The sequence below is a fragment of the Schistocerca cancellata genome, chromosome 4 (genome assembly GCF_023864275.1).
Source record: "Schistocerca cancellata isolate TAMUIC-IGC-003103 chromosome 4, iqSchCanc2.1, whole genome shotgun sequence".
NCBI lineage: Eukaryota > Metazoa > Arthropoda > Insecta > Orthoptera > Acrididae > Schistocerca > Schistocerca cancellata.
This window is the reverse complement of record NC_064629.1, coordinates 737,640,202-737,665,227: the sequence shown is the minus strand read 5'-3', so window position 1 is coordinate 737,665,227 and position 25,026 is coordinate 737,640,202. Positions and strand designations below refer to the sequence as shown.

Below are 25,026 nucleotides of genomic sequence, written 5' to 3'. Positions count from 1 at the left end.
TAATTTACCAAAATGTTACTGCACGTAATTGTACATTTATTAGTGTAGATTTCTTTACCATAGAAAAAACTTGCCAAATTTGCTTGGAAATAATGAGAAAGTGTACCTTAAAGCAATAATCTAACAAAAAATTCAAAATTTTCTTTTATTGTTTTGATTTTAACAATTCTCCACATATTCAGACATTTTTTCACCACTCGTGTGACTATAGAGTTTTAGGTTTTATACTTATCACGATTAGATTCCGATCCTCATTCATTGATCCTTATCTACATGGTGACCGAAGGCACCATTCTACCATTAAATCTTTGGCACGCCATATTCTTTGCCAGCGACACTAAGCATGAAGAAGTTCCAAGCTGCCATCTCCACACAAAGGTTGGCATCTCTACACTAACCTTTGCTTCAATATTTGAGTTCAAACTTACATGCAACACCTGTAGGTGACAGTTTATCATTCTTACTACTATTTCTGTGGGTTGTTTACATATGTTCCTAATTGTTCTTGTCAATGTAAAATACTTACCACTGCATCTTATTTACTTTCATGTAATCTTTAATGTTGTATTTTATCTACATCTATATAGATGTTTCATGTTTTCTCTATGGTGCCATCATACGTTAAGCCCTATTTGTTTCCAATGATGTCACGCAGCAGGTGAAGGGTGGAACTACTACTTTATAATGTGTGGTTTTTTGCTGCTATTTAGCAATTACAAGTGCTCTCTTAATCACTTATGAATGCTCTGCCATTGTCTCTGCGTACCACATGATGGTATAAAAACTTCATATTTATTATGTAGATGAAGTGTGTAATTTTGACACCTGTTCCCCTCTAAAGAATATTAATGTTTAGCATTTCAGGAACTTCGACTGAGACTGATTTTTTATAAAATCGATACTGGTTATTGTTTTGATGTGATTTTTAAGTTTTTAATAAACTCTAGTGATCCAGGGTGACTAGTATAAAATAAGTAAATCAAGGGACTATTTAACTTCTGTGTCTCATTAACCTTAGCAGTAGCAATGTATTTTTTTATAACATGTACTGCCAGTTGGTGGAGGGGGGGGGCTACATTATGACCACCACAAAAACAAATTTTGTTAATTGTTGTTGACTTTTTATTCACAGCATAATTTTTAGAGAGCTAAAGATATGTAAGTCTAGTCCTAAACCTGAAAATATTGAATATGTCATTTGTTGTGATTAGTCACATCTGCTACCAAAACCAAAATTTTTGGGTCAAATTTAACTGAAAAATCTAAAACAATTATGGAATATGACAGGAGAAATCACTAAAAACAGCAAATATTACAGTTTGACTTAGCATTTAGTTACGCATTTTGGGGAGGAGGACAAAATGCAGTCTGAAGTGGTCACTATGCACTACGACTAAAAGTAATTATGCAGACACTCGATTAATTGTCAATGTTTCCCTTACATAGTGGCTGCTGAATTGTAGTGTAGTCCTCAGAACAGAAATTGTTAAACTGTACTCAACAGCCTAGTTGCAGGAACTATATTGAGCTGGCTGCAGACAATGAATTTCGTCCTCCGACTGCAGGGTAGGAACTGTCTGTGTGTCTGTGGCGCATTATCTTTTCTGCCTGTTGAAGGATATCCATACCTGGTAGTACTAGCTGGAAATGAAGCAGTGCTCCCATTGACAACACTGTTTGGTGTCTGGCAATACAACTGATGGGTAAGAACAATGTACTGTTGGACGTGGCACAGAAACAGAATGTAGTCCAGATGTGTGAGTGCCATCAGGAGGGTGCCAGGCGAGTGGTTGGATCTGTGTGGTGGTGATCATCATGGCACATGTTGTGCACTTCGTAAGCCATGTCACAACAACATCCATGCACTGGTAGGAAGGGTGGGGAGAGGGGCGGTGAAGCCAGCTGGCTTGGTTAAGGTCTTACAGCCTTGCTTGCTGATCTGGGTATTTGGTGTATGCATGCATGTATGTTGCACCATATGCCACTTGGCTTCGGCACTATGGGAATCCTACATGAAACAATGGTGAACAGGTGGCAGGTTAAGAGTTAGGCATGTTGCTGCCTGGGAGCTGGTCTCAGGTGTGAGGCACAATGTCCAATTCCATCAATTTGCTGCTGACTGGATGTAGCTGGGCCCATCTTATCAGATGGCTTGCTGCCTGTAGGTCTTCTGATCCTGTAAAAGAAAATGGCACAGGTGTTACGCCTATATGCATGTGAGAGCGGTGTGGCCTGATTTTCAGGTTGCATTGTTACTCAAATTGAACATTAAATTTTAAATACATTGCCAAACTACTCTAAGAATATGCCTGCTACCCATGTTTTTTGACACACTTGTTCATTGAAATGAGTGCTAGATCAGTCAGTTCAAAGATATATTTTGTTCTAAAAAATCTAATATTCGCATTAGCTGCTAATAGTTCTTGTAGTACAGGATCATACACAAACGGTTTTGTGATGATTTAATCCCATTTTCAGGTGTATAAGTTTACAAAAAATATAATGAGCATTACAAAGTACAATGATGGTAAAAAACAAGGCAGTTAAATCGGAAAGATAGGGAAAGAAGTGCTCACATGTAGTAACTAATTTAACATTGAGAGAAACACTGTCTTCCAATGTTCAGATTGTGTTCAAAATTTTCAGAACTGCTTGAGTTGGATAAAAATAAAACATCCAAAATACTAATGGGTATCAGGTGCAGCCATTGTACATGAGCCCTGGGAGCTGTGAGTATAGAACTAAAGAGGAGTTCAAATAAGATCCTGGAAAAAAAGATATACATGATGAACCTGCATTTGGATAGAAAAATATAATCACTAGCGATCACGAATGTAAAATTAGACATTCGAGCGCGCACGGAGGCTTTAAGACAGTCGTTCTTCCCGCGAACCATACACGACTGGAACAGAAAAGGGAGGTAATGACAGTGGCACATAAAGTGCCCTCCGCCACACACCGTTGGGTGGCTTGTGGAGTATAAATGTAGATGTAGAGATTTCAAGAGAACCACATAAACCACATCATGGAAACATGACTATGCATGCAGTAGGAAGGTCAGGCCATCAAACAACCCAGCTGACGTAGTGTTGTTGAAACTGCCGGCATATAGTTTGCCAGAGAGAAGTGGCCAACAGGTAGTGTGGAAATGCACCACTAGAGGGAGCAATGATGGAGAAGGAAGAAGCAAGATTCGCACCAACCGAAGCCTGGGAACAGTTACAAAATGAGAGGAGAAAGACAGCAGTATAACAAATATGTAGAGAGGAATTACTGTGCACGCAGTAAGAGCCGCTATGATGAAAGTACTGTACAGAAACTTCCTGTGATAAAACATAGTATAGAGAGATTACAGTGTGACCAATAAAAGTGGTTAAAATTGTGATAAAACCCATTATGGGATCATATTAAATGGAGCCAAGTGACTGCTCCATAGTCGTAAATTGTTTCTAAACGTAGTTAGCGCAAATATGTACAGTGGTGAGCTGACAAAGGAATCCAAACTGCAAGGACAAGTATGCAAAAAGAAGAAGAAAAATGATACCTGACGAAAGAGATTATGGTGGAAAACTGAGGAAGAGGGGAGTGCACAGTCAGTCAAAATTTGAGAGGATGCCACTAAGAGTCCCAATTGGCCATTCAGGATATGGTTGGGAAACAGTTTTAAGGAGTGCAAAATACCTGTCAGAACATTATTACCATTACATAAAATCCTTAAATTAGTGGTCGAATTAGAAATAGTATGTCCAGTTATACATAGGTCAGTGGTAAGTGCAGATATTGGAAACATCCCATTTCCCAAAATTAGTGGGCAGGACAGTCATTACAAAAAATGGAGTAGAGACCTGTAGAGTGAAAATTATTAAATTCAACTGCTCATTATGACGGGATTAGAAACCAGTACCCCTCAGAATAAAAAGGCTGGGGGAATGCTTTTTGCTTTTAACTGTTTACATATTTTTTTCGGAAATAGTCTCGTACTAAGATATCCTACGGAAAGATGATTTTCTATTAGTTTCGCTGGTGGGAGAGTAATTTGTCACTGGGCAGGAGAGAATAGGATTGATTTTCTTTTGGATGTCTTTGTTAAAATCAGAGTTGTAGCTGTTAGTATAAGCAATGTCGCTGATAGTGTTCAATTATTGGTTAAAGGCTTCATGTAGGAGTGGAAGAGTATCAATTCTGTAAAGGAGGGACTTGACACTGGTCTCTGTATAGCTGAGAGAGTGGTTGGACGGTGGATGAATTAGAATGTCTGTGGCAGATGGTTATCTGCTAATGTCAAACTTCATCTCAGCCTCTCAGGGTAATCGGTAGATCTAGATAAGGGAGTGAACCACGAGTACTGTGTTGAATCATAAACTGAATTGTAGTATGTAACTTTAGTTGATTGACAAAGATATCATAAACGTTGTTTGGGCCAGTGTGTGTAGCAGGATGTCATCTATGTAGCGGTTGGTACCAGACCAGTATTTTACCGTATTTACCCAAGTGACACACCTCCCCCCCCCCTTTCTCTCTCTCTCTCTCTCTCTCTCTCTCTCTCTCTCTCTCTCTCTTTTTCTTTTTTAAGGCTGCTAAAGGAAAATTCATTTTTTAACATACTCTGACTGATGAGAATTATAAACCTTTATTGACTTAATGTATCTGCTTAAAAAGTTATCATTACACCTATTCTACCCATATGTCATTTATTGACTTGTCTACATTTTGATAATCTAAGAAGAAATAAAATAAACAAATAGAAATTGTTTACATTAGTTTTTATCTTCACTGCCTCTTCTGTTTAGCCTGTCATCTGTGGAACCACTATTTTTAATCATCCCAACAAGGTAGCTTTGAAAGTTACATCTTCTTCTATCTCTGTTGTCACAAATATTTTGCCATTTCTTCCAAATATGTTCTGGTTTTTGAACATGCAGCTGATTTCATTTCTGTACTGATGTCTTTTACTTAAAAAACATATAGTCTGCCTGCCACTCTCTCATTGGCTATGTGGAACCAGCAGCTGCTGCACCCCCTCCCCCGGTCGTCTGTGTCGTACCTCATGGTGAACGTCGACAACATTGCTGCACAAAATGTGTAAGTACGTCACATGCCTCAGTCCACATTTTTTAGCACCTCTTGCAGAAATGTATGGTGCTGTCGAGGATTTGTCCAATTTTAAAGTTAGTTTGATTCAGAATACAAATACAGGGTTGCCACAAGTTCTGGAAATCGGGCAAGTTTGAAAAACACTGGAAATATCTTATTTTTGTCTCAGTAGATGAAATGGTTTGTTTACTGAGTTGTCATGCGTCGTCACTGGCTGGGCGCAGTTGAGTATGTGCATCACTTCTCTACTCCCTCAGTCTTATTGCTTCTCCCCTTCCTACCACTCTCCTCAGCTTGCAGTCGGTGCTGCCACCACTTCTTGCCACTAGCCTAGCAGCTGCCGATGAGAGCAGGGAGGTGGGAGGAGTGGTTTGTTTGGATCTGATTCTCAGAGGTTGTTGACGCAGCAGCCAGAGATTGTGGTCATGTATGCATGAGTTGTCTGAGGGACCGTGTGAATGTGTGTATGCTCTCATTTTCTGACAAAGGCTTTGGCTGAAAATTTAGTTGTGAGAGTGTGATTGTCTTTTCTACGTGTCTGTCTGCAACTCAGCAATCATCTTTATGAGGAGTTGCTACCTATCCTCATTAGTATCGATTCTCAGAGCATTTGTGCAAGTTAAATGTTGCATGGATTGATCAGTGTGATCTCATTACATCAATATGTTGTCTGTGACATGTAAATAGTGGGCCACACAAGTGGACTTCAATGACAGGCCAATACCACAGGCCATTTCTGTGGGTATCTGTAACAGATCGGGCCTGCTGATCTGAAGCCCATTTGCCACCAATGTACAAGCCCTGCCCATCAGATTTAGTCTCACCAATCTGCCTGCAGTCTGTGTCTGTTTGTGCATGACATAGTGCAAGGGATATTCATGTTCAATCCAAGGATCCAGGACTGCAGTGCTCCTCGGCAGACCAGAGGCCACAAGTGATGGATTTCACGAATTACAAGTGTCTCACTGCAAGTACATTGTGCAGTGCAGCGTTTTAGAGACTTTTATTTATTCTAATATATTTTGGCACTTCGAAAATAATTTGTATATAAGGAAGTATGGGCGATAAGAAGAACGTTCTGACAGTTGCTGGAGGTTCCCTCACAATGAGCCAATCATCTTCACAATCAACATCTGCAGAATGTAAACGGAATGAGGCTAACGAATCAGACCTTCACCACTGCACCACAGTTCCTCATGGTTTCATGTACTGAAGGCAGTCAGTCCTTTGCAATAGTTAGCCTGTTTCTTATTCAGAAAGATGTTGATGCAATTGCTGGCCCTGTGAAATCCTGCTCCCATTTACGTAATGGCACTTTGCTTTTGGAGACTACTTCTGATTCTGAAGCACAACTACTGCTTGCTGCTTTGCTTCTCCATGACTATCCTGTTCATGTCGAGGCCTATACTACTCTGAATTATTCCTGTGGTTATTTACACTAGACTGATCGACAGAGGGTGAAATCCAAACCTACCTCTCTGATCGGGGTGTCATTCCATCCATTGGGAGATGAAAAAGGTATATACCTCCTTAGTGCCCACATGCACCCTTTTTATCACCTTTGATAGAGTGGTGCTTTCGTCCAAGATCAAAGCAGGCTATGAAGTTTTCTCAGTCCAACCGTACATTCTGAACCCAATGCGCTGCTACCAGTGTCATTGTTTCAACCATACTAGAATGTCTTGTTGACACCAGGCCCAATGAGTAGGGATGGGCATGAGGGTGATTGTCTGCCTCCTCCTCCCTGCTGTATCAACTACAATGGCGACCATGCTGCCTCCTCGCAAGATTGTCCAATGTATTTCGATGAGCAGGCTGTCCAGGAGATCTGGGTGAAGGAAAAGGTTCCTTACCTGGTTGCTCGCAAGTTATTGGCTAGTCGCAAACCCCGCATTTGACCGTCTGGCACTTATAGTACTGTTATTGCTACATCTCCCTCCATGAAGGACATGGCTATGCAGATATGCTACCTCAAATTCAGCTCTGAGATGGTGAAATCACCCAGTGTCATGGTAGCATTGCAGTCACCTTGTCCAGCTGTGCAACAAGTCATCAAACTCTCACCTCACGGGGCTAAATCACCAGCTACACAACCAGCAGGCCAGAAAGAACAGAAGGAATACTCCCGTTAAAACTTCAGATGTCCCTCCAGCCAACCAACACTTGAGTCTTCCTCTGCTAACCAGAAAGGCTCGAAGTCCTACAAAGGCAAATGGTCTTCTCCTTCAAACTCGAAGATCCTCTTTGAAGGTGTCGCCATGTGATACCTTTGCCCGACCAGTCTCCGTGTCTCTAGTTTTTCTGCTGTCGGCCTGAGGAGTCCAATGCAGAAGAAAGCCAATGCTTCTGTGGACTTCATGGAACAGGATCCTCCTCCTTATGTGCCTTGTAGCAGCCAGTCTTCGCAGGCTGGCACTCGGCAGCCACCAAGGTGACACCCCTTCATTTTTTCCTCATCATGACTCTCCTCCAATGGAATTTTTGTAGCCTCAGACAGAGGATTTTCAGCCACTTTTAGAATATCAGCGTCCACTTTTACTCTGCCTTCAGGAAACAAAATTGCGCCCTCACGACTGCTTTGAGCTTTAACATTTTTTCATTGTCCGTTTTGACCATCCACCAGAGGTCGGCATTCCGTCTCATGGGGGAGTAATGCTGCTCATATGGGATGATGATCATAGTCAACCCATCTCCCTGACCACCCATCTTCAAGCTGTTGCAGTTCGCATTTCCTCCTTCCTCACTCGCTTGTGTACCATTTACTTCCCTCCTCATTCATTGTCACCAGGGCCAAATTCCTCCAGCTTACTGGGCAGATATCTCACCCATTTCCGCTACTCAGTGACTTTAATGCGCACCATCCCATTTGGAGTTCACCCAGAACCTGTCAGAGAGGTGCCCTCTTGGGTGACCTTCTTAATCAACTTAACCTTTTCTGCCTTAACACAGGAGCACCCACATTCCTGTGTGACTGCTTGTACACCTAGTCCCATGTGGACCAACCTTCTCCACTACCCATCTTGCCCATTATCTCAAGTGGTCCGTTCTTTCTGACACCTACCCGAGTGACCATTTCCCGTGTGCTCTCTGTTTGCTGACACCTACCCCACCTACGTGCACACTCAAATGGCAGCTTACTAAGCCCGACTGGAGGCTTCACTCCTCCCTGACGACCTTTGACAAACAAGATTTCCCCAGTTGTGATGACCAGGTGTAATAACTTACAAACGTTATTCTTAGCGCCATAGAATGTTCCATTCCTCGCACTTTGTCTATACCACACAATGTACTGGTCAGTTGGTGGACTGAGGCATGCCGCGATGCAATTTGCGTGCAGAGACGTTAGCCTACGATGGCAAACTGCATTCATTATAAACAGATTGGTACACAGTGTCGTCGTGTTCTTTGGGATAACAAAAAGCTAACTGGATTTTATCCACTAGTTCTTTAACAGTCCACCCCCTCTTTCATCATGTGGGCCAACCTCAGACAGCTCTGTGGGACCAAGATCCATTCCGGAATTTCCAGCCTGGCAGTAGGAGACGATGCTATCGTAGACCATATTGCTACATCGAACACCTTGGGCTGCCATTTTGCAGAAATTTTGAGCTCCTCCCACCATCATCCTGCCCTTCTTCCACTATAAATGAAATGGAGACAGCTCAGGCGATACCCTTCCCTTCTCAGAATCATGAGTGTTAGAATGCTGCCTTTACTATTAGGGAGCTAAATCATGCTCTCACTTCATCCTGATCCTCTGCCCCGGGGCCAGACAATGTTAACATTCAGATGTTGCAGCACCTTTCTCTTGTGTGCAAGCACTTTCTCCTTTATACATTCATCTGCATCTGGGCAGAGGATCTGTTTCCCAGACACTGGGGTGAAGCCACTGTCATACCCATACCTAAGCCCGATAAGGTCAAACACTTTCATTCTAGCTACTGCCCCCCCTCTCTCTCACCAGCTGTGTTTGCAGGGTGTTGGAACATATAATTCATGCCCAGTTGGTATGGTGGCTAGAGTTTCGCAATTTAATAACCACTGCACAGTGTGGATTTCAAGCACACTATTCTGCAATTCACTATTTTGTCACTGTCCACCTATGTCATGAATGGTTTTCTGCCGAAATCCCAGGCTGTGACCTTGTTTTTCGATTTGGAGAAAGTCTACGACACCTGCTGGAGGACTAGTATCATCCGTAGTCTCTACATGTGGGGCTTCCTTGGCCACCTGCTCTGTTTCCTTGAGGTATTTTAAAAGGGCTGAGTTTTCAAGGTGCGTGTGGGTACTGCCGTGTCGGACACCTTTATCCAGGAAAACAGCGTACCTCAGGGTTCTGTCCTGAGCGTGATCCTCTTTGCTATCGCCACTAACCTTATAATGGCCTGTCTTTTACTTGGCATCTTTGGCTCCCTTTTTGTTGATTATTTTTCCATCTATTGCAGTTCTTCATGGACCTGTCTAATTGAGTGGCGTCTTCAGTGATGTCTCAATCGTCTGCACTCGTTGAGCATCAACAAAGGCTTTCGTTTTTCCACTGACAAAATCATTTGTATGAATTTCTGGTGGTCCAGTTGGTTTCTCCCGCCATATTTACATCTCGGGCCCGTTGCTCTTCCATTCATTCAAACTATGAAATTCCTGTCGAGCAAGAGTCCCAGGAAATTAACTCGGTCATCCTACATGTCTTTCTTGGCAGCCTGCTGTACGCTGTCTCTCAATGTCCAACGCGTCCTCAATGGTACTTCCTGGGGTACAGATCGAACCACTCTCTTTCGTTTGTACTGTTTCCTTGTCCGTTCGAACCTAGACTGCATTGTTGATGCATCTGCACATCCATCTCAGTACTATCCACCATTGTGCCATCTGTTTGGCCACTGGAGCCTATTACACTACTAGCCTGGTTGAGTGTCTGTATGCAGGAGCTGCCGAACTACCACTTTCCTACCGCCCTGACTTTCTCGTCAGCAGATATGCGTACCATCTGTCTGCCATATGTGGCCATCCATCCCATGCTGCCTTCGATGACTCCTTTGTCAGTATGGGCACATCCCTATTCTGTTACCTCCTAGAGTTCGCTTTTGGCTCTTGCTCTGGCAGATTAACTTCACGCTCCCTGCAGCTTTCCCGGTGGGTATGAACCTTTCATCACCTTTGCTTCATGTGGCAGTCCATGTTGGCCTAAGCCTACATTTGCTTCGACGCTACACCAGACTTACTATGTAGTGTTCAGTTTCATGACCTTCACATGGAACTGCATGATAGTACCTTTGTGTACACTGATGGCTCTCAGACTGACTATGGTGTCGGCTGTGCCTTCATCACTGGAGTCAGTATTTTTCGGTATTGGCTTCCGGCACACTACTCAGTATTTACAGCAGAGTTCTTCGCCCTGTATCAAGCCACAGAGTACGTCCAGCAACACAGTGTTCTCAATTGTCAGGCTGTATACGACCTGGGACAACGGGGAAATTCGGGAATAATTCTGGAATTTTTTCATCCAGGAGAAAGGCAGGGAAAACCCCGGAATTTTTCGGGATTCCGGGAACTTTTCATTGTTTTAGCTTTTAGTTAAATTTTTGTAATTTTGACTGGTAAGAACTGATTCTCCAGTATCCTGCTACTGGAGAGTTATACTGCAGCAATAAAATATAAATGAGAGGGAAAAAATAAAGCTTTGTGGCAAAGGAAATACGCCATTTACAATAACAAAACACCATGCACGCACAAGCGTCTGCAAACAGCAAAAATACGTCGAAGGCCTTAGGGTGAAACTATGTAATACTTTGTCACAATAAACTGCTTTCTATGAGTGTGATGTCACAACTGTTTACACAGGTTCTTAGGTTCACCACCGGGCTCAAGCGCAGTTGACTCGCATATGAGCAGTACCTTCTCCTGCTTCCCGCTACTTGAAGTGTAGCTGTTGGCTGTATTGGCAGTAGCAGCAGGCAATCAGATGCTAACGAGAAAAATTATTGTCGCGCGCACTAGCTGCTAGACTCGCACATGCGCAGAGTAGTTGTGGGGAGGGGGTTAGTCGTCACCGGACCCCTATTTGCATTAAGTGATTTCACAGTCTCTTCATTTACAGCTCCCACATCAAATGAAAACAAAATGGATTTCTGTGGCCGGGAGCTATCAAGTGATTTATGATACATTCACATAATAATGGAGGGCCAAAATATATTATTAGTTTCAGTTTTCTGATTTTATTTTATTTTGAAGTTATTAGCAGTCGAGCATTAGTTGGCTTGCAGAACAATGAAGCTATTTTTGTCAGTTTGCTAAAGAAATTTGGCTTTATTAATCTTTCCCCTGGGGCAATCAATTTATTTTAAATGAAGTATTTCGTTCCACAGTTTTGGCTAGTTCCAACTGTTTGTTGAATTTCAAGTGCATGTTTTCATCTTCTGCCATGTATGGCATTATGCTATAATAAAGAACTGAATATGAGATAGTACAGTACTGGTACTCCAAGAAAATTTACATTTCAAAAACCTCACTGAATAGCTCAATATCAGATGGGACCTACTTTATTGTGAATCTGGAAAAGTAACAATGTGCACTTCAAGCCGAATTTGGCGTTTAGGTATGGTTTACAAAATTTCGATGCTCTTGGAGTATCCTCTGATGTCCTGTTTCTTTTATGGCGTAATGTAAGCTCTCTTAGTGCTTACATAAGAACATGTGGACTTCCTACACCACTTCAGCTGCACACGCGCAATAATGCCTGCTTTCTGGTGCTCTCTGGCAACTGTTAAATTGAACCTATTTCTACCAGTCTCGGGGTAGTATTGCGAATGGTGGTTCTAAAAGCGTTACTTTCAAAGTAAATTTCTTTTTACGCAAGATGAATTATGGTACGTGTGAGAAAGTGGGATGAATTTCTAAATCAGAGCGTTCAAAACTGAACACTTTGAGGACCAGCCACTTACAAGAATTTCGAGCCCAGAAGACCAGACATTTGTGTCTTAATTTTAAATTTACTGACACATTTGTGTGATGTATCTTAAAGTATAACACACGCAAAAAAGATTAGTATTACATGTGAAATCTTACCTTTTCTTGTAGCTATACTATGTATATTAATGTAAACCATTAAGGGTTCCTCTTCGTGTGTTGGCACTACATAACAGTGATCTTGTTATTGGCTGAATATAACACGTCCTATGCTTTGAATATCTGCTGTCATTGGCTGGCGAGATCACGTGGCATGACTAGCTTACAAAAGGACATTGCAATCTCGATTTCAATGCTCCGGAAAGTAACGTGCTGTTTGGTGCAGTTTGAATTTGTACTTACGTAATATGAAAGTATGTTGCTGCATATCAAAGGTCTCTCTCTCTCTCTCTCTCTCTCTCTCTCTCTCTCTCTCTCTCTCTCTCCCCCCTCCCTCTCTCCCTCCCTCTCTCCTTCTTCCTCTTTTTTTTTTTCCCCCCCCCGTCCATCAAAAGACTTTCCAAAGCTTGTCTGCCCCCCCCCCCCCTCCCACGTTTTTTAAAATATACCGTTTATGTTCCCGTTTGCATTTGCCGTCTGAGTTATTGGCCGTTTCAGTGAATGACGCATACGCTGTGGACCACATTTTACTTTTATCCATTGTAGCAATGTGGTAAAGACCATTTAATTTTTAGTTCTTGACCTCCACTTCTCTTTTGCATATTTTATAGACCTGTCTCCACATCCCTGTTTGTACCTGTCGTATCTTCCATCATTGGGGATTGACATGTAGTCATTTTTAACTCCTCTCTTTTTCTTAATGTTTCACACTTTTGACATGGGTTCGTATGACCCTAGTTTTGCGCCATAAAACAAAACTGGGGGAGAAATATGGAAGTCCTTACTTTTTTACTTACCCTTCGAGATATCACAATTTGTCAGGGAAAATGCTGAAACTTGTCTGGAAATATCAAGCAATTCAACTTGTGGCAACTTTGAAATAGATTCAGGCAGACTGCAGTTTAAACGCGGTAGATGTTTGTAAAAAGGCAAAGTACGGAGTATAAATTCCCATGGTTGGCAATAAGACAAAATTTGCCGCATGCTCACTACTCCCCTTCCCACACTCAGTGTCAACTACGTTCGTGTCAATGTTCCATTCCAAGCTTTCTGTTGTGCTATGCTTGAGCAACAGTGAAACATGGATAGCTATGTCTTTTAATGTGTAGGTGATGTGTGAAAACAGCAACTAATACGTAAATAAAACATAACAACGTGATTCAGTCCAATTCTTGAACTTCCACTCATCCCATTGTCTAGTGCTGTCTGCTGGTACCATCTCCACAACACGTCTTTCCATTATAATTCTTATGATAACAGTTGCAGTCAGTTTAATGTGATTTGTTTCATTAGTTAAACATTTAATTCTGAATTAATTTTCTTTCTCGTTCCATGTGGATGTCACCATTTTATTCTAAAGCTGATTAAAAGCTGGTAATGGTAGCAGGCGCTATGTGGTGTGGATTGGGTGGTTTTTCAGGTTAGAGGGTCTGTGGAAAACACAAGAAGGGCTTCAGTCACAAAGGGTGCAGGCCGAACACAGGAAGAACGTAGATACAGCAACCATTGCTATAACAGTTGTAAAGTGTCGTAGCTGTGTTGGGAAAGTACCAGAGCTCCAAGTGCTAATAGAAAAAACTGATGGTCAAATTGATACAGCCACTGAAAGCTGGCTAAAGCTGGATACAAGATCAGCTGAAATTTTTGTGAAGAACCTGACGGTGTTCCGAAGGGGTAGGCTACACGTGGTTGGCGGTGGCGTGTTTGTTGCTGTTAGTGGTAGTTTATCTTGTCGCAAAATTGAAGGAGATAGTTTGTGAGTTAGTATGGGCAGAGGTCATTGTTGGCAACCGGAATAAAATAATAATTGGATCATTTTACCAACCTCTCAATTCAGATGGTACAGTTGCTGAAAGGCTCAAAGAAAACTTTAGTTTTTGATTTCAAACACGTACCCGACTCATACAATAAGAGTTGGTGGTGACTTTAATTTATCCTCGATATGTTGGCGAAAATTCATGTTTAATTCCAGAGGCATGCATAAAATATCATCCGAAATTGAGCTAAATGCATTCTCTGAAAATTATTTCGAGCGGTTAGTTCATGAGTCCATGCGAATAGTAAACGGTTGTGAAAACACACTTGACATCTTGGCCACAAATAATCCTGAGTTAATAACAAGCGTTAAAAACGATACAGGGATTAGTGAACACAGGATTGTTGTAGCAAGATTGAATATTGTAACCCCCAAATCCTCCAAAAGTAAACAAAAAATATACATATTCAAAACAGCAGATAAAAATTCCTGTGACGTGTTCCTGAGAGACTATGTCCACTGATTCAAAATTAATAATATAAGTGTAGACTAAATGTTCTTGAATTCAAAGTAATAGTATCGGCAGCAATTGAGAGATTTATACCAAATAAATTAATAAACAACGGAGCTGATCCTCCTTGGTACACAAACCGGGTTAGGACACTGTTGCAGAAACAATGAAACAAACATGCCAAACTTAAACAGACGCAAAATCCCCAAGACTGGCGATCTTTTACGGAAGCTCGAAATTTAGCGTGGACTTCAATGCGAAATGATTATAACAGTTTCCGCAATGAAACTGTCTCATAACCTGGCAGTATGTTAGCAGCAAGAAACTATCATTTCCTTCTCATCGTGATAGCAATGGAGATACTATCGAAGACAGTGCTGCCAAAGCAGATTTACTAAACACAGCCTTCCAAAATACCTTCACGAAAGAAGACGAACTAAATATTCCAGAATTCGAATTAAGTAACTTAGAAGTAAATATCCTCGGAGTAGTGAAGCAACTTAAATCACTTAATAAAAGCAAGTCTTCTGGTCCAGACTGTATACTAATTAGGTTCCTTTTGGAGTATGCGGATCCATTAGCTCTATACTTACGTCAAATACAACCGTTCGCTCAACGAAAGATCCATACTCAGACTGGAGAATTGCACAGACCGCACCAATATTCAAGAAAGGTAGTACGAGTAATCCACTAAATTACTGGCCCAAATCGTTAACATCGATATGCAGCAGGATTTTGGAACATATATTGTTTTCAAACATTATGAATTACCTCGAAGAAAACGGTCTATGGACACACAGTCAGCATGGGTTTAGAAAACATTGTTACTGTGAAACACAACTAGCTCCTTATTCACATGAAATGTTAAGTGCTATTGACAACGGATTTCAGATCAATTCCATATTTCTGGATGGCTTTTGACAAGATACCACACTATCGGCTTGTGGTGAAATTGCTTGCTCATGGAATATCGTCTGTTACTTGAGTGGATTTGTGATTTCTGACGTTCCCCAAGGTTGTGTTATAGGCCCTTTGCTGTTCCTTACCTATACAAACGATTTGGGAGGCAATCTGAGCAGCCTTCTTAGGTTGTTTGCAGATGACGCTGTTGTTTATCGACTAATAAAGTCATCAGACGATAAAAACAAATTGCAAAACGATTTAGAAAAGATATCTGATTGGTGCAAAAATTGGCAGTTGACCCTAAATAACAAAAAGTGAGGTCATCCACATGAGTGCTAAAAGGAATTCGGTTACTCGATAAATCAAATCTAAAGGCCATAAATTCAACTAAATACCTAGTAGGTATTACAATTACGAACAACTTAAATTGGAAGGAACACACAGAAAATGTTGTGGGAAAGCTAACCAAAGACTGCATTTTATTGGCAGGACACTTAGAAAATGTAACAGATCTACTAAGGAGACTGTCTACACTACGCTTGTCCGTCCTCTTTTAGAATACTGCTCGGTGTGGGGTCCTTACCAGATAGGACTGACGGAGCACATTGAAAAAGTTCAATGAATGGCAGCACGTTTTGTATTATTGCAAAATATGGGGGAGAGTGTCACAGAAATGATACAGGATTTGGGCTGGACATCATCAAAAGAAAGGCATTTATCATTGCGACTGAATCTTGTCACGAAATTTCAATTACCATCTTTGTCCTCAGAACACGAAAATATTCTGACTCCAACCTACATAGGGAGAAAAGATCACCACGATAAAATAAGGGAAATAGCTTGTACGGGAAGATACAGGTGTACATTCTTTCTGCGTGCTATACGAGATTACAATAATATATAACTGTGAAGGTGGTTCGATGAACCCTCTGCCAAGCACTTGAATGTGGTTTGCAGAGTATCTGTGTAGGTTTAGATGTTTCGCCCTAGTATTCTAATACATGAACAGCTCTGAATTTTCACGTGCAACACACTTCATAAAGCATCAGTTTTTCGACCAAATGATATACTGACTTTGGTTCATAATTGTACACTGTTACCTTTATTTAAATAGGAGCATAAATGTACATATACGGTATCCATATACATATGAGAACTTGTATTGCACACACATTTAAGTACAATAATTTAATTCTATTTCCTCTTTTTCCACAAAATTGTCAATTTTTTAAAGCAGAGCACTATAGTGTTTCACAGCATTTAGGAAAAATTGTCAACTGAGCCCTCAGTTCGTTAATTGTTGGAAAGCACTAGGAAAACGAAATTTTGTATTCAAAGACTTTGTATTGGTAATTTACAACATGCAAGTTTCCAGGTTTATCCTACAATTACTACCGGAGATATAAAAAGCAAAATGTCACGTTTCTTGAGCTCTACAGTTTTCGATAAAATACCTAACCTAATAACAGAAGAATAAATAGTGCTGCACAGCAATTAGTGCAAAGAACATGAAAGTTGTGAAGAAAGAAGTTTGTAGTGTGAAAATTTGCACGTGTTTTTATAAGTGAGGTTATACTCCGACCTCAACCATGTGACCAGATGAGGAAATGCGTATGCCCACCAAAAACTCTAACAAATGTAAGTAATAATTTACTTACATACAAAGATGTGAACTGTCTTGTCTACAAATGTCACATGCCAAAAAACACACACACACACACACACACACACACACACACACACACACACACACACACACACAGAGAGAGAGAGAGAGAGAGAGAGAGAGAGAGAGAGAGAGAGAGAGAGAGAAGGGCGGAGGGGGATAAAGTAAGTGATAAGTCATGAAATTAAGGTCATGAATCTCTTTTCGCATTATATTACTACATGTTAGGTCTAGAGGTAGTAGGAAATAGGGTAGTCCATTTGTTTGTTGTTTCATTTTTGTGTAATACTTGTCCCATGTGGTAGTAAAAACCAATATTCAATGGTTTCTAATGACAGTCTGCATACATTGACCATAAAACATAATTTTTGTGTGTAAAATGATATTGTGTTACATAAATTTGTTTACAGGTCATAAAATATTTTCTGTTTATAGGTCTTTCAGTCTTAAGGTCAATGGGCTTGATGGCAAAAATTATATACTGAATATATGCAACTTGCTAGAGAAAATAATTGTTGCAAAGTGTTACTGGAAAAAGAAAGGAGGTAAGTATTTTATTATATACTGTTTCATTAGAAATAAAATTTTGTTCACTTACTTTACTTCTGTCCACTTTTTTGTTTCAGATACTTTGATTGTTTTCTTGGCCAAAAAGTCTCCAGGGGCAAACTGGTCACATATGACATCAGTAGAGAAGAAAGCAAGTGAGCCGAAGGTTCCAAAACTAAACCATTCTGATGACCCAAGTGCTGGGCTGATGGATATGATGAAACAGATGTATCAAGAAGGTGATGATGAGATGAAGAGAACCATTGCCAAAGCCTGGGCAGAATCTCGTGACAAACAGTTTCCTCATTAAGTCACAGCTGTCGCAAACACTTAAATAAGTATCAGTTTTGTTAAAGCTGTTCTCTGAGCATCATGTGCAGAACCTAAGGACAGATAATACAAATTTTTGTGCATTGCAGTGTTGTGCCAGTAGAGAGATTGGGATCAGTCATTCAACAGAGAATAAATTGATACTTCATGACTAAACTGATTTGATGTGCAGTCTTTGACTAAACCTTAATGAATCAGAATTGGTAATAGGCTGCAGCACAAGGAATCAGTTATTTGTGATAGTGTCCTGTATCTTATGTTGTTAGTTGAAAGTTGTCGTATGTGTGTGTGTATTATGTTAAATGTTGTATTTGAATATATAGCATCGTTTTGTCAGATTGTTTCAGCTATATTGTGTTCAATAATGATTTTTCAGTATTCACACAGTGGAAATAATGAACTTCCGCTAAATTAGTGAGGAGAGGCAACACAATTGTTAAAAAATTGGTTTAGTTCTTCTTGTAAGTTGTCCAAAGCGATGCTGTTAAAAAAAATATTTGTAGGGGTTGAACTCTGATACCAATTTTGGAGGTTGTTCAGAGATATTTTCAGAGTCCTTTGGTATGAGGGACCCGCAGTATCCAGTTGCTCATCTGAGAGTAAAAATTTAATTACCATTTATTTGTATAGGTACTGTAGTTACCTTAGCTTCTGTGAAAATGGCTTCACAACAAAAGCACTTGTAATATGGAATCACCTAAGTGGAACAACCCAGTTTCTCATAAGTGCTTATGTACTGATACAAAAGTACTGTGATGGGGTTGCTGGTGCTTTCACTGAATTCATGCTGCTGTCTCACTGTTAATGTAAAACTATCATTGGGGGGGGGGGGGAGGGGGGGGGGAATGCAAGCATGAGGGTAGAGTGTTAAATGGGTACTACTATTAACAACAACAAGTAAGTAAATTGAACAAGCTTTTTTCAAAACAAGGCGCACAGCATATAAGTAGACATTGACGCTGTTTGTGGTGTGTTGGGGCTTATGGGCGCTCAACATCGAGGTCATCAGCGCTGTTATGGGGAACAGTGAAACCCCGCTTTTACCCTTTTCGAGGGACCTTAAAAGATGGTTTAAAATGCAGGAAAATGTAAAATGTGGGGGAAATAATGTTTTAAACCGTAAAAGTTGTGTATAGCATACCCCCTTGCAATTTTGCACTTAATGTATGTGCACATAATAGGCATCAAAATACTTTAGTCAGGGAATTTATTTAATAATAAATAAGGTTTGTTAGCTAATAAAAACTCCTGTTATAACAGGAACTGATAACTGGGAAGAAGAAAATTTTTATTCAATTTCATATGTCATAATCAATGTTTCTGAATGCCTGCAGCTGTCATTACTTACCCTAGTTAGTCCAATCAGCCACCATGCAGAGTAGAGTTTGGCAGCGGCAGGAAAAATGGAAATGTCGTGTGGCTAGGGCCTCCCGTCGGGTAGACCGTTCGCCTGGTGCAGGTCTTTCGATTTGACACCACTTCGGCGACCTGCGCGTCGATGGGGATGAAATGATGATGATTAGGACAACACAACACCCAGTCCCTGAGCAGAGAAAATCTCTGACCCAGCCGGGAATCGAACCCGGGCCCTTAGGATTGACAGTCTGTCACGCTGACCACTCAGCTATCGGGGCGGACAGCGGCAGGAGATATGGCACAAATTGTTCTAATGTTCACATGCTTACCGGTTAAAATTTGCTTAGTAGAGCATCCTGATGTCAAGAAATGTAACCACATAATGAAAAAACTTCCTGGCAGATTAAAACTGTGTGCTGGACCGAGACTCGAACTCGGGACCTTTGCCTTTCGTGGGCAAGTGCTCTACCAACTGAGATAACCAAGCAGAACTCGTGTCCCATCCTCACAGCTTTACTGCAGAATGAAAATCTCATTCTGGAAACATCCCTTAGGCTGTGGCTAAGCCATGCCTCCGCAATATCCTTTCTTCCAGGAGCGCTAGTTTTGCAAGCAGAAGAGCTTCTGTAAAGTTTGGAAGGTAGGAGACGAGGTACTGGTGGAAGAAAAGCTGTGAGGATGGGGCGTGAGTCGTGCTTGGGTAGCTCAGTTAGTAGAGCACTTGCCTGCGAAAGGCAAAGGTACAGAGTTCAAGTCTCGGTCCGGTACACAGTTTTAATCTGCCAGGAAGTTGCACATCTCCTGCAGAGTGAAAATCTCATTCTGGTAATCACATAATGTTTGTGAACACTACTTGACTGGCAACATCATGCCAATGTCATTTTACGTCAGTTTTTTCTCCATGAAAGTTTTTCATAAAGCGTAAATCATGGGGAAAATATAAATATGTTGACACACAATGGTTGCGAATTATCATGGACTTACGAAATTTGATAGGAGCGATAAAAAACTGTTGTAAACAGCAGGAAACCATTAATTCCGGGAACGTAAAAGCGGCGTTACACTTTTTTTGAGCCCAATGCAGATACAGAGATAAATATAGGTACAAAATAAAAAATTGCAAATACTTCATGATGAGCTGCTGGGAGACTACTGGTCTTGTGTACCAAATTACTCAAAGTATTTCTCAGAGAGCTGAAACATTTTGTTGGACTCTGCATACAGTGTCTGTACATTGTAATAAGTACCCAAGAACAGGAAAAAGTTGCTTCTCAAATCAGAATGCATGGTTTACATATTATAAAACATTTTGTGTGATTGGCACAATGCTTGTGTAAATTGATTCTTTTCTTGCGAAAGTATATTTTGTTAGAAGTGAAGCATTTGTTCTTTACGACGTGACTACCACTTTTCTATTTTTAGTAGGTTTCATTATGACTGTTGACATACATACCACTGGGTGAATTTCCTTATAGTACTGTGTTTCCTTGTTGTACTTGTTTTTTTTAGTAAACATTTAAAGGATCAGCTGAATTGTACATGTATTTACAGTATTCACCATCTTTTTAAATTTCCCTTACTAGAAACTGTTAATGAAATATGCTGTAATATGATACTACTCTGCAGTTGAAACATAAGATAGTCCAAAAACTTGTAGATTAAATTAATTCTTAAATTTAGTGTTCACATATAATCATTAGTAGTCTATCATGTATTGAACTGTTGGAAATAAACTGATAATTTTAATGGTTTCTCATATCTTGGAAGAAAGAACAGTATTAACATGGTAGTTGCTCACAGCAATAGTGTATAAGCATCCTATATAAATCTGTTGAGAATTTATCTAGATCATTATGTTAATGTTTAAAACACGTGTGGAGTTAATTTGTAGCTCAAAATGTTTATAAGCTGTTAGAAATATGTTGAGTTGTCTTACTTTCTGCCTTCAAATTATGTTATATGAGATGTGGAAAGATAGCCATGCAATGTGTAGCAGAGGCCCAGGGTAGAGATGGGTGTGGGACACAAACTACCAGTGATGAGGCCAGGGAAATTCCATGACAGAAGGTGGACCCTCCCGCATTTGGCATTCAGGGGAGCTAGTGTTGGATTGGAGATGGGAAGGAGATCCAGACGGTAAGGGTTGTGAAATGTTGAAGTTTGGCTTCTTCATAATCCCTTCTGTTATGTCATCTGACAGCATTATTAGGGTCTAGCCAATAAAGTTGTAGGAATATGTGTGACAGTGCCACAAATCCTAGTAGTATGAGGGCTATTCAGAAAGTATGGAACATTTCCATCTGACATAGCCAGGCACGCACCGATCGCTTATATTTTGGTGTGTGTGTGTGCTCGGCAGCTCAGTCGGCATCCATCCGTGACAGTGGGAACATTACTGCATGTCTGGTTTTTTCGACATTCGAATTTGAAATGTGCAGTGCAATCGAAAATCCCACCAGTTGTGAGGTGTGGTCTGTGATTTGGTTTTTGTTGGCAATAAACCTATAGAAATTTATCGTGAACCGTGCGAAGTGTACGCAAACAACGTAATGAGTGAAAGTTCTGTCCGGAAATGGTGCATTTGGCTTAAAAATGGCCTAACCAATGTTCATGACAGAGAGAAGAGTGGATGCCCGAGCATTTTGACTGAAGATTTTGTCGCTAAAGTTGCTGAAAAGATTCGTGAAAAGCGTTGCTTCACAATAACAGAGCTTTCGCTTTCTTTTCCACAGGTTTCACAGTCTTCGTTGTTTCAAATTGTCACCAGGGTGTATACGACCCGGGAGATCCGGGAATATTTTCATCCAGGAGAAAACCGGGAAAAACCCGGGAATTTTTTTAGAATCCTGGGAATTTTTTGTTGTTTTAGTTACCAGTTATTTTTTGTGATTTTGACTGGTAAGAACCAATACTCTAACGAAGGATATTACTGTATCCCACTTCTGCAGAATAATGCTGCAGCAAAAAAAAACATGAACGACAGAAAAAAAAAAGAAAATAAAACTTACGTTGCAAAGGAAATGCACCATATACAACAAAAAAACAGTGCCCATACAAGTGTCTGCCAACCAAAGTGTGTCAAAGGGTTTTGGAAGAATACACAGTGCTTCCTATCAACAAATTGCTTCTGATGAGCGTGACATGACAGCTGTTTACATTTGAGCAGTTGCGGGCGGGCTCTTGCGCATGCGCAGTTGAGTCGCGTCTGAGTAGTACCTTCTCCCGCTTCTGGCTACAGATGTGTGGCTGTGCGCCACTATCTAAATTGCTCCGGTTCGGAAATATCGTATATCCATGGCTGATACTCAGAGCAGTCTGAGTTGTAGTGGAGAGGTGGGTAGTCTCCACGTGACCTGTGTTTACGTTTAGTGATTTTGCAGTTTCCTCTTCGTTTATTGCTCTCACATTAAATGAAAACAAAACGGATTTCAGTGGACGGGAGCTACCAAATGAATTAAAATACGTTCGCATAATTACGTAAGGCTAAAATATGTTGTTAGTTTCAGGTTTTATTTCCACCTTTCTGACAGTCAAGCATTAATCGCCTTGCAGAACAATGAAGTTATTTTTGTCGGTTTGGCTTTTATTAATATTTTGTACTGAGGCAGTCAATTTATTTGAAACGAAGCGTTTAATGTTGCACTGTTGGCTAGTTTCAACTGTTCACTGCATTTCAAGTGCACGTTTTCCATCTTCTAGCTCGTATGGCATTATGCCATAATAAAGAACCAAATATGAGATAATACAGTACTGGTACTCGAGAAAATTTACGTCCGAACCTGGACATACGATTGGGTATTTTAAGCCGAATTATGCATTTTAGTATATAGTTCACGAAATTCCGATGCTCCTGAAGTATCCTTTGATGTCTTGGTTCTTTTATGACATAATGCAAGATCTTTTAATATTCTACACGTACGAACATGCGGGCTTTCTGCGTCATTGTAGCTGCGCAGGCGCAGTGACGCCTGTTATCTGGCGCTCTCTGGCAACTGCAGAAACGAACCAATTTTTAATAGATCACGGGAAATTATTGCGAATGGTTGTTTGAAAAGTGTTACTTTCAAATTAAATTTCCTTTTACGCAAGATCAACTATGTGCGAGAATGTACGATGAATTTCTTAAATCGCGGAGCGTTTGACTCTCATTTAAAAATCAACTCTGAGAACGACCATCTAGAAGAATTTCGAGCCCAGATGATCAGACATTTACGTCGTTATTAAAAATTTTACTGGCACATTTGTGTGATGTATCTTAAAGTGTAACAAGCGCAAAATGATCAGCATTATATGTGGAAGCTTAGCTTCTCTTGCAGCTTAATAATCTTCGAGAAAATATTATTTGCGAAAGCTTTGTTTTTCTTCTAGTAAAACTATGTATATTAATTTAAACCATTAACTTTTCTTTTTGTGTGTTCGCGCTACTTAAGGGTGATCTTGCTATTAGTTAACTACACTAAGTGTCTTGTGCTGTCATCAGCTGCCGAGATCACGTGGCATGAGCTATGGCTTACAAAAGTGCGTCGCAATCTCTATTTCATTGCTTCGGAAAATAACATGCAGTGTTTTGCGGAATTCGAATTTATGCCTCGTAGAATGAAGACATGCAGCGTACATGTTGCTGCACATCAAAGATCTTTCCAAAACATGTTTTTTTTCCCCCCTGGGTTTCGTGTTCTAAAGTGCCGGCAAATTCTAAGTCTGTATAGAAAACCATAAACATTCTAAGGATTGATAAGTTTTACAGTGCCGAGGAAAAGTATACTGTCATTTAACACGGAAAAAGTGTATCTTAATCCGTGAGAAAGTGTATTTTCAACCGGGAAATCCAGGAAGAATCCGGGATTTTTTTTTCCTTGTCCACGTATACACCCTGGTCACTCAAAAGCTAGGCTACCACAAATTTTGTGCACGATTGGTGCCCAAAATGCTTACAGAGCACAATAAAGAATTGTGAATGGGGGCAACGTTGACATTTCTGGAGGCCTGCCACAAATATGGTGATGCATTACTGGCTTGAAATCATAACTGGTGACGAGATTTGGGTGAAACAAGTCAATTGAGAGACAAAATTACAGTCCATGGAGTGGGGACACACAAGTCCCCCCCGCCCCCCCCCCCCCCCCCCCAAAAAAAAGTTTGCAAACCTTGTCAGTAAGGAAGCTGACGGCAACAGTGTTTTGGGTTTTGGGATAGACACGGTGTGTTTCTTATTGATTTTCTCAAACATGGAGCAACCATAAATTCTGCCTGGTACTGTCAAACTTTGCACAGCCTTAGAAGAGCGCCGGCCGGAGTGGCAGAGTGGTTCTAGGGGCTACAGTCCGGAACCGCGCGACCACTACAGTCGTAGGTTCAAATCCTGCCTTGGGCATGGATGTGTGTGATGTCCTTAGGTTAGTTAGGTTTAAGTAGTTCTCAGTTCTAGGGGACTGATGACCACAGCTGTTAAGTCCCATAGTGCTCAGAACCATTTGAACCTTAAAAGAGCAGTTCACAACAAACGCCGAGGAAAGCTGACATAAAAAATTTTGTTTTTGCATGACAATGCCCGATCTCACACGGCAAATGGCACTAAAGAACTCCTTGATTCATTCAAATGGGAAATATTCCCTCATCTGCCCTACAGCCCTGATATTGCACCAATCGACTTCCACTTGTTTCCCAAGATGAAGAACTGGCTTGCACCACAGCACTTTGATGATGACGCGGAACTCCAGGTGGACGTGACTGGCTGAAATCTCAGGTGGCAGAATTTTAAAACGAAGGTCTTTCAAAGCTTGTCCACTGCTATGATAA

The 25,026-nt window shown here is 40.7% G+C and overlaps 1 protein-coding gene across 1 annotated transcript in view; it reads left to right on the top strand.

Annotated features, from left to right (window-relative positions):
* Positions 1 to 18,373, top strand: part of LOC126183858 (calcyclin-binding protein) — a 62,031-nt gene extending 43,658 nt beyond the window's left edge. The window contains exons 4-5 of the mRNA XM_049926150.1: positions 17,428 to 17,537; positions 17,619 to 18,373. Coding sequence (XP_049782107.1) covers positions 17,428 to 17,537; positions 17,619 to 17,851 — 343 coding nt within the window. The 3' untranslated portion in view covers positions 17,852 to 18,373. The remainder of the gene's footprint in view (positions 1 to 17,427; positions 17,538 to 17,618) is intronic.
* Positions 18,374 to 25,026: the final 6,653 nt, after the last annotated feature.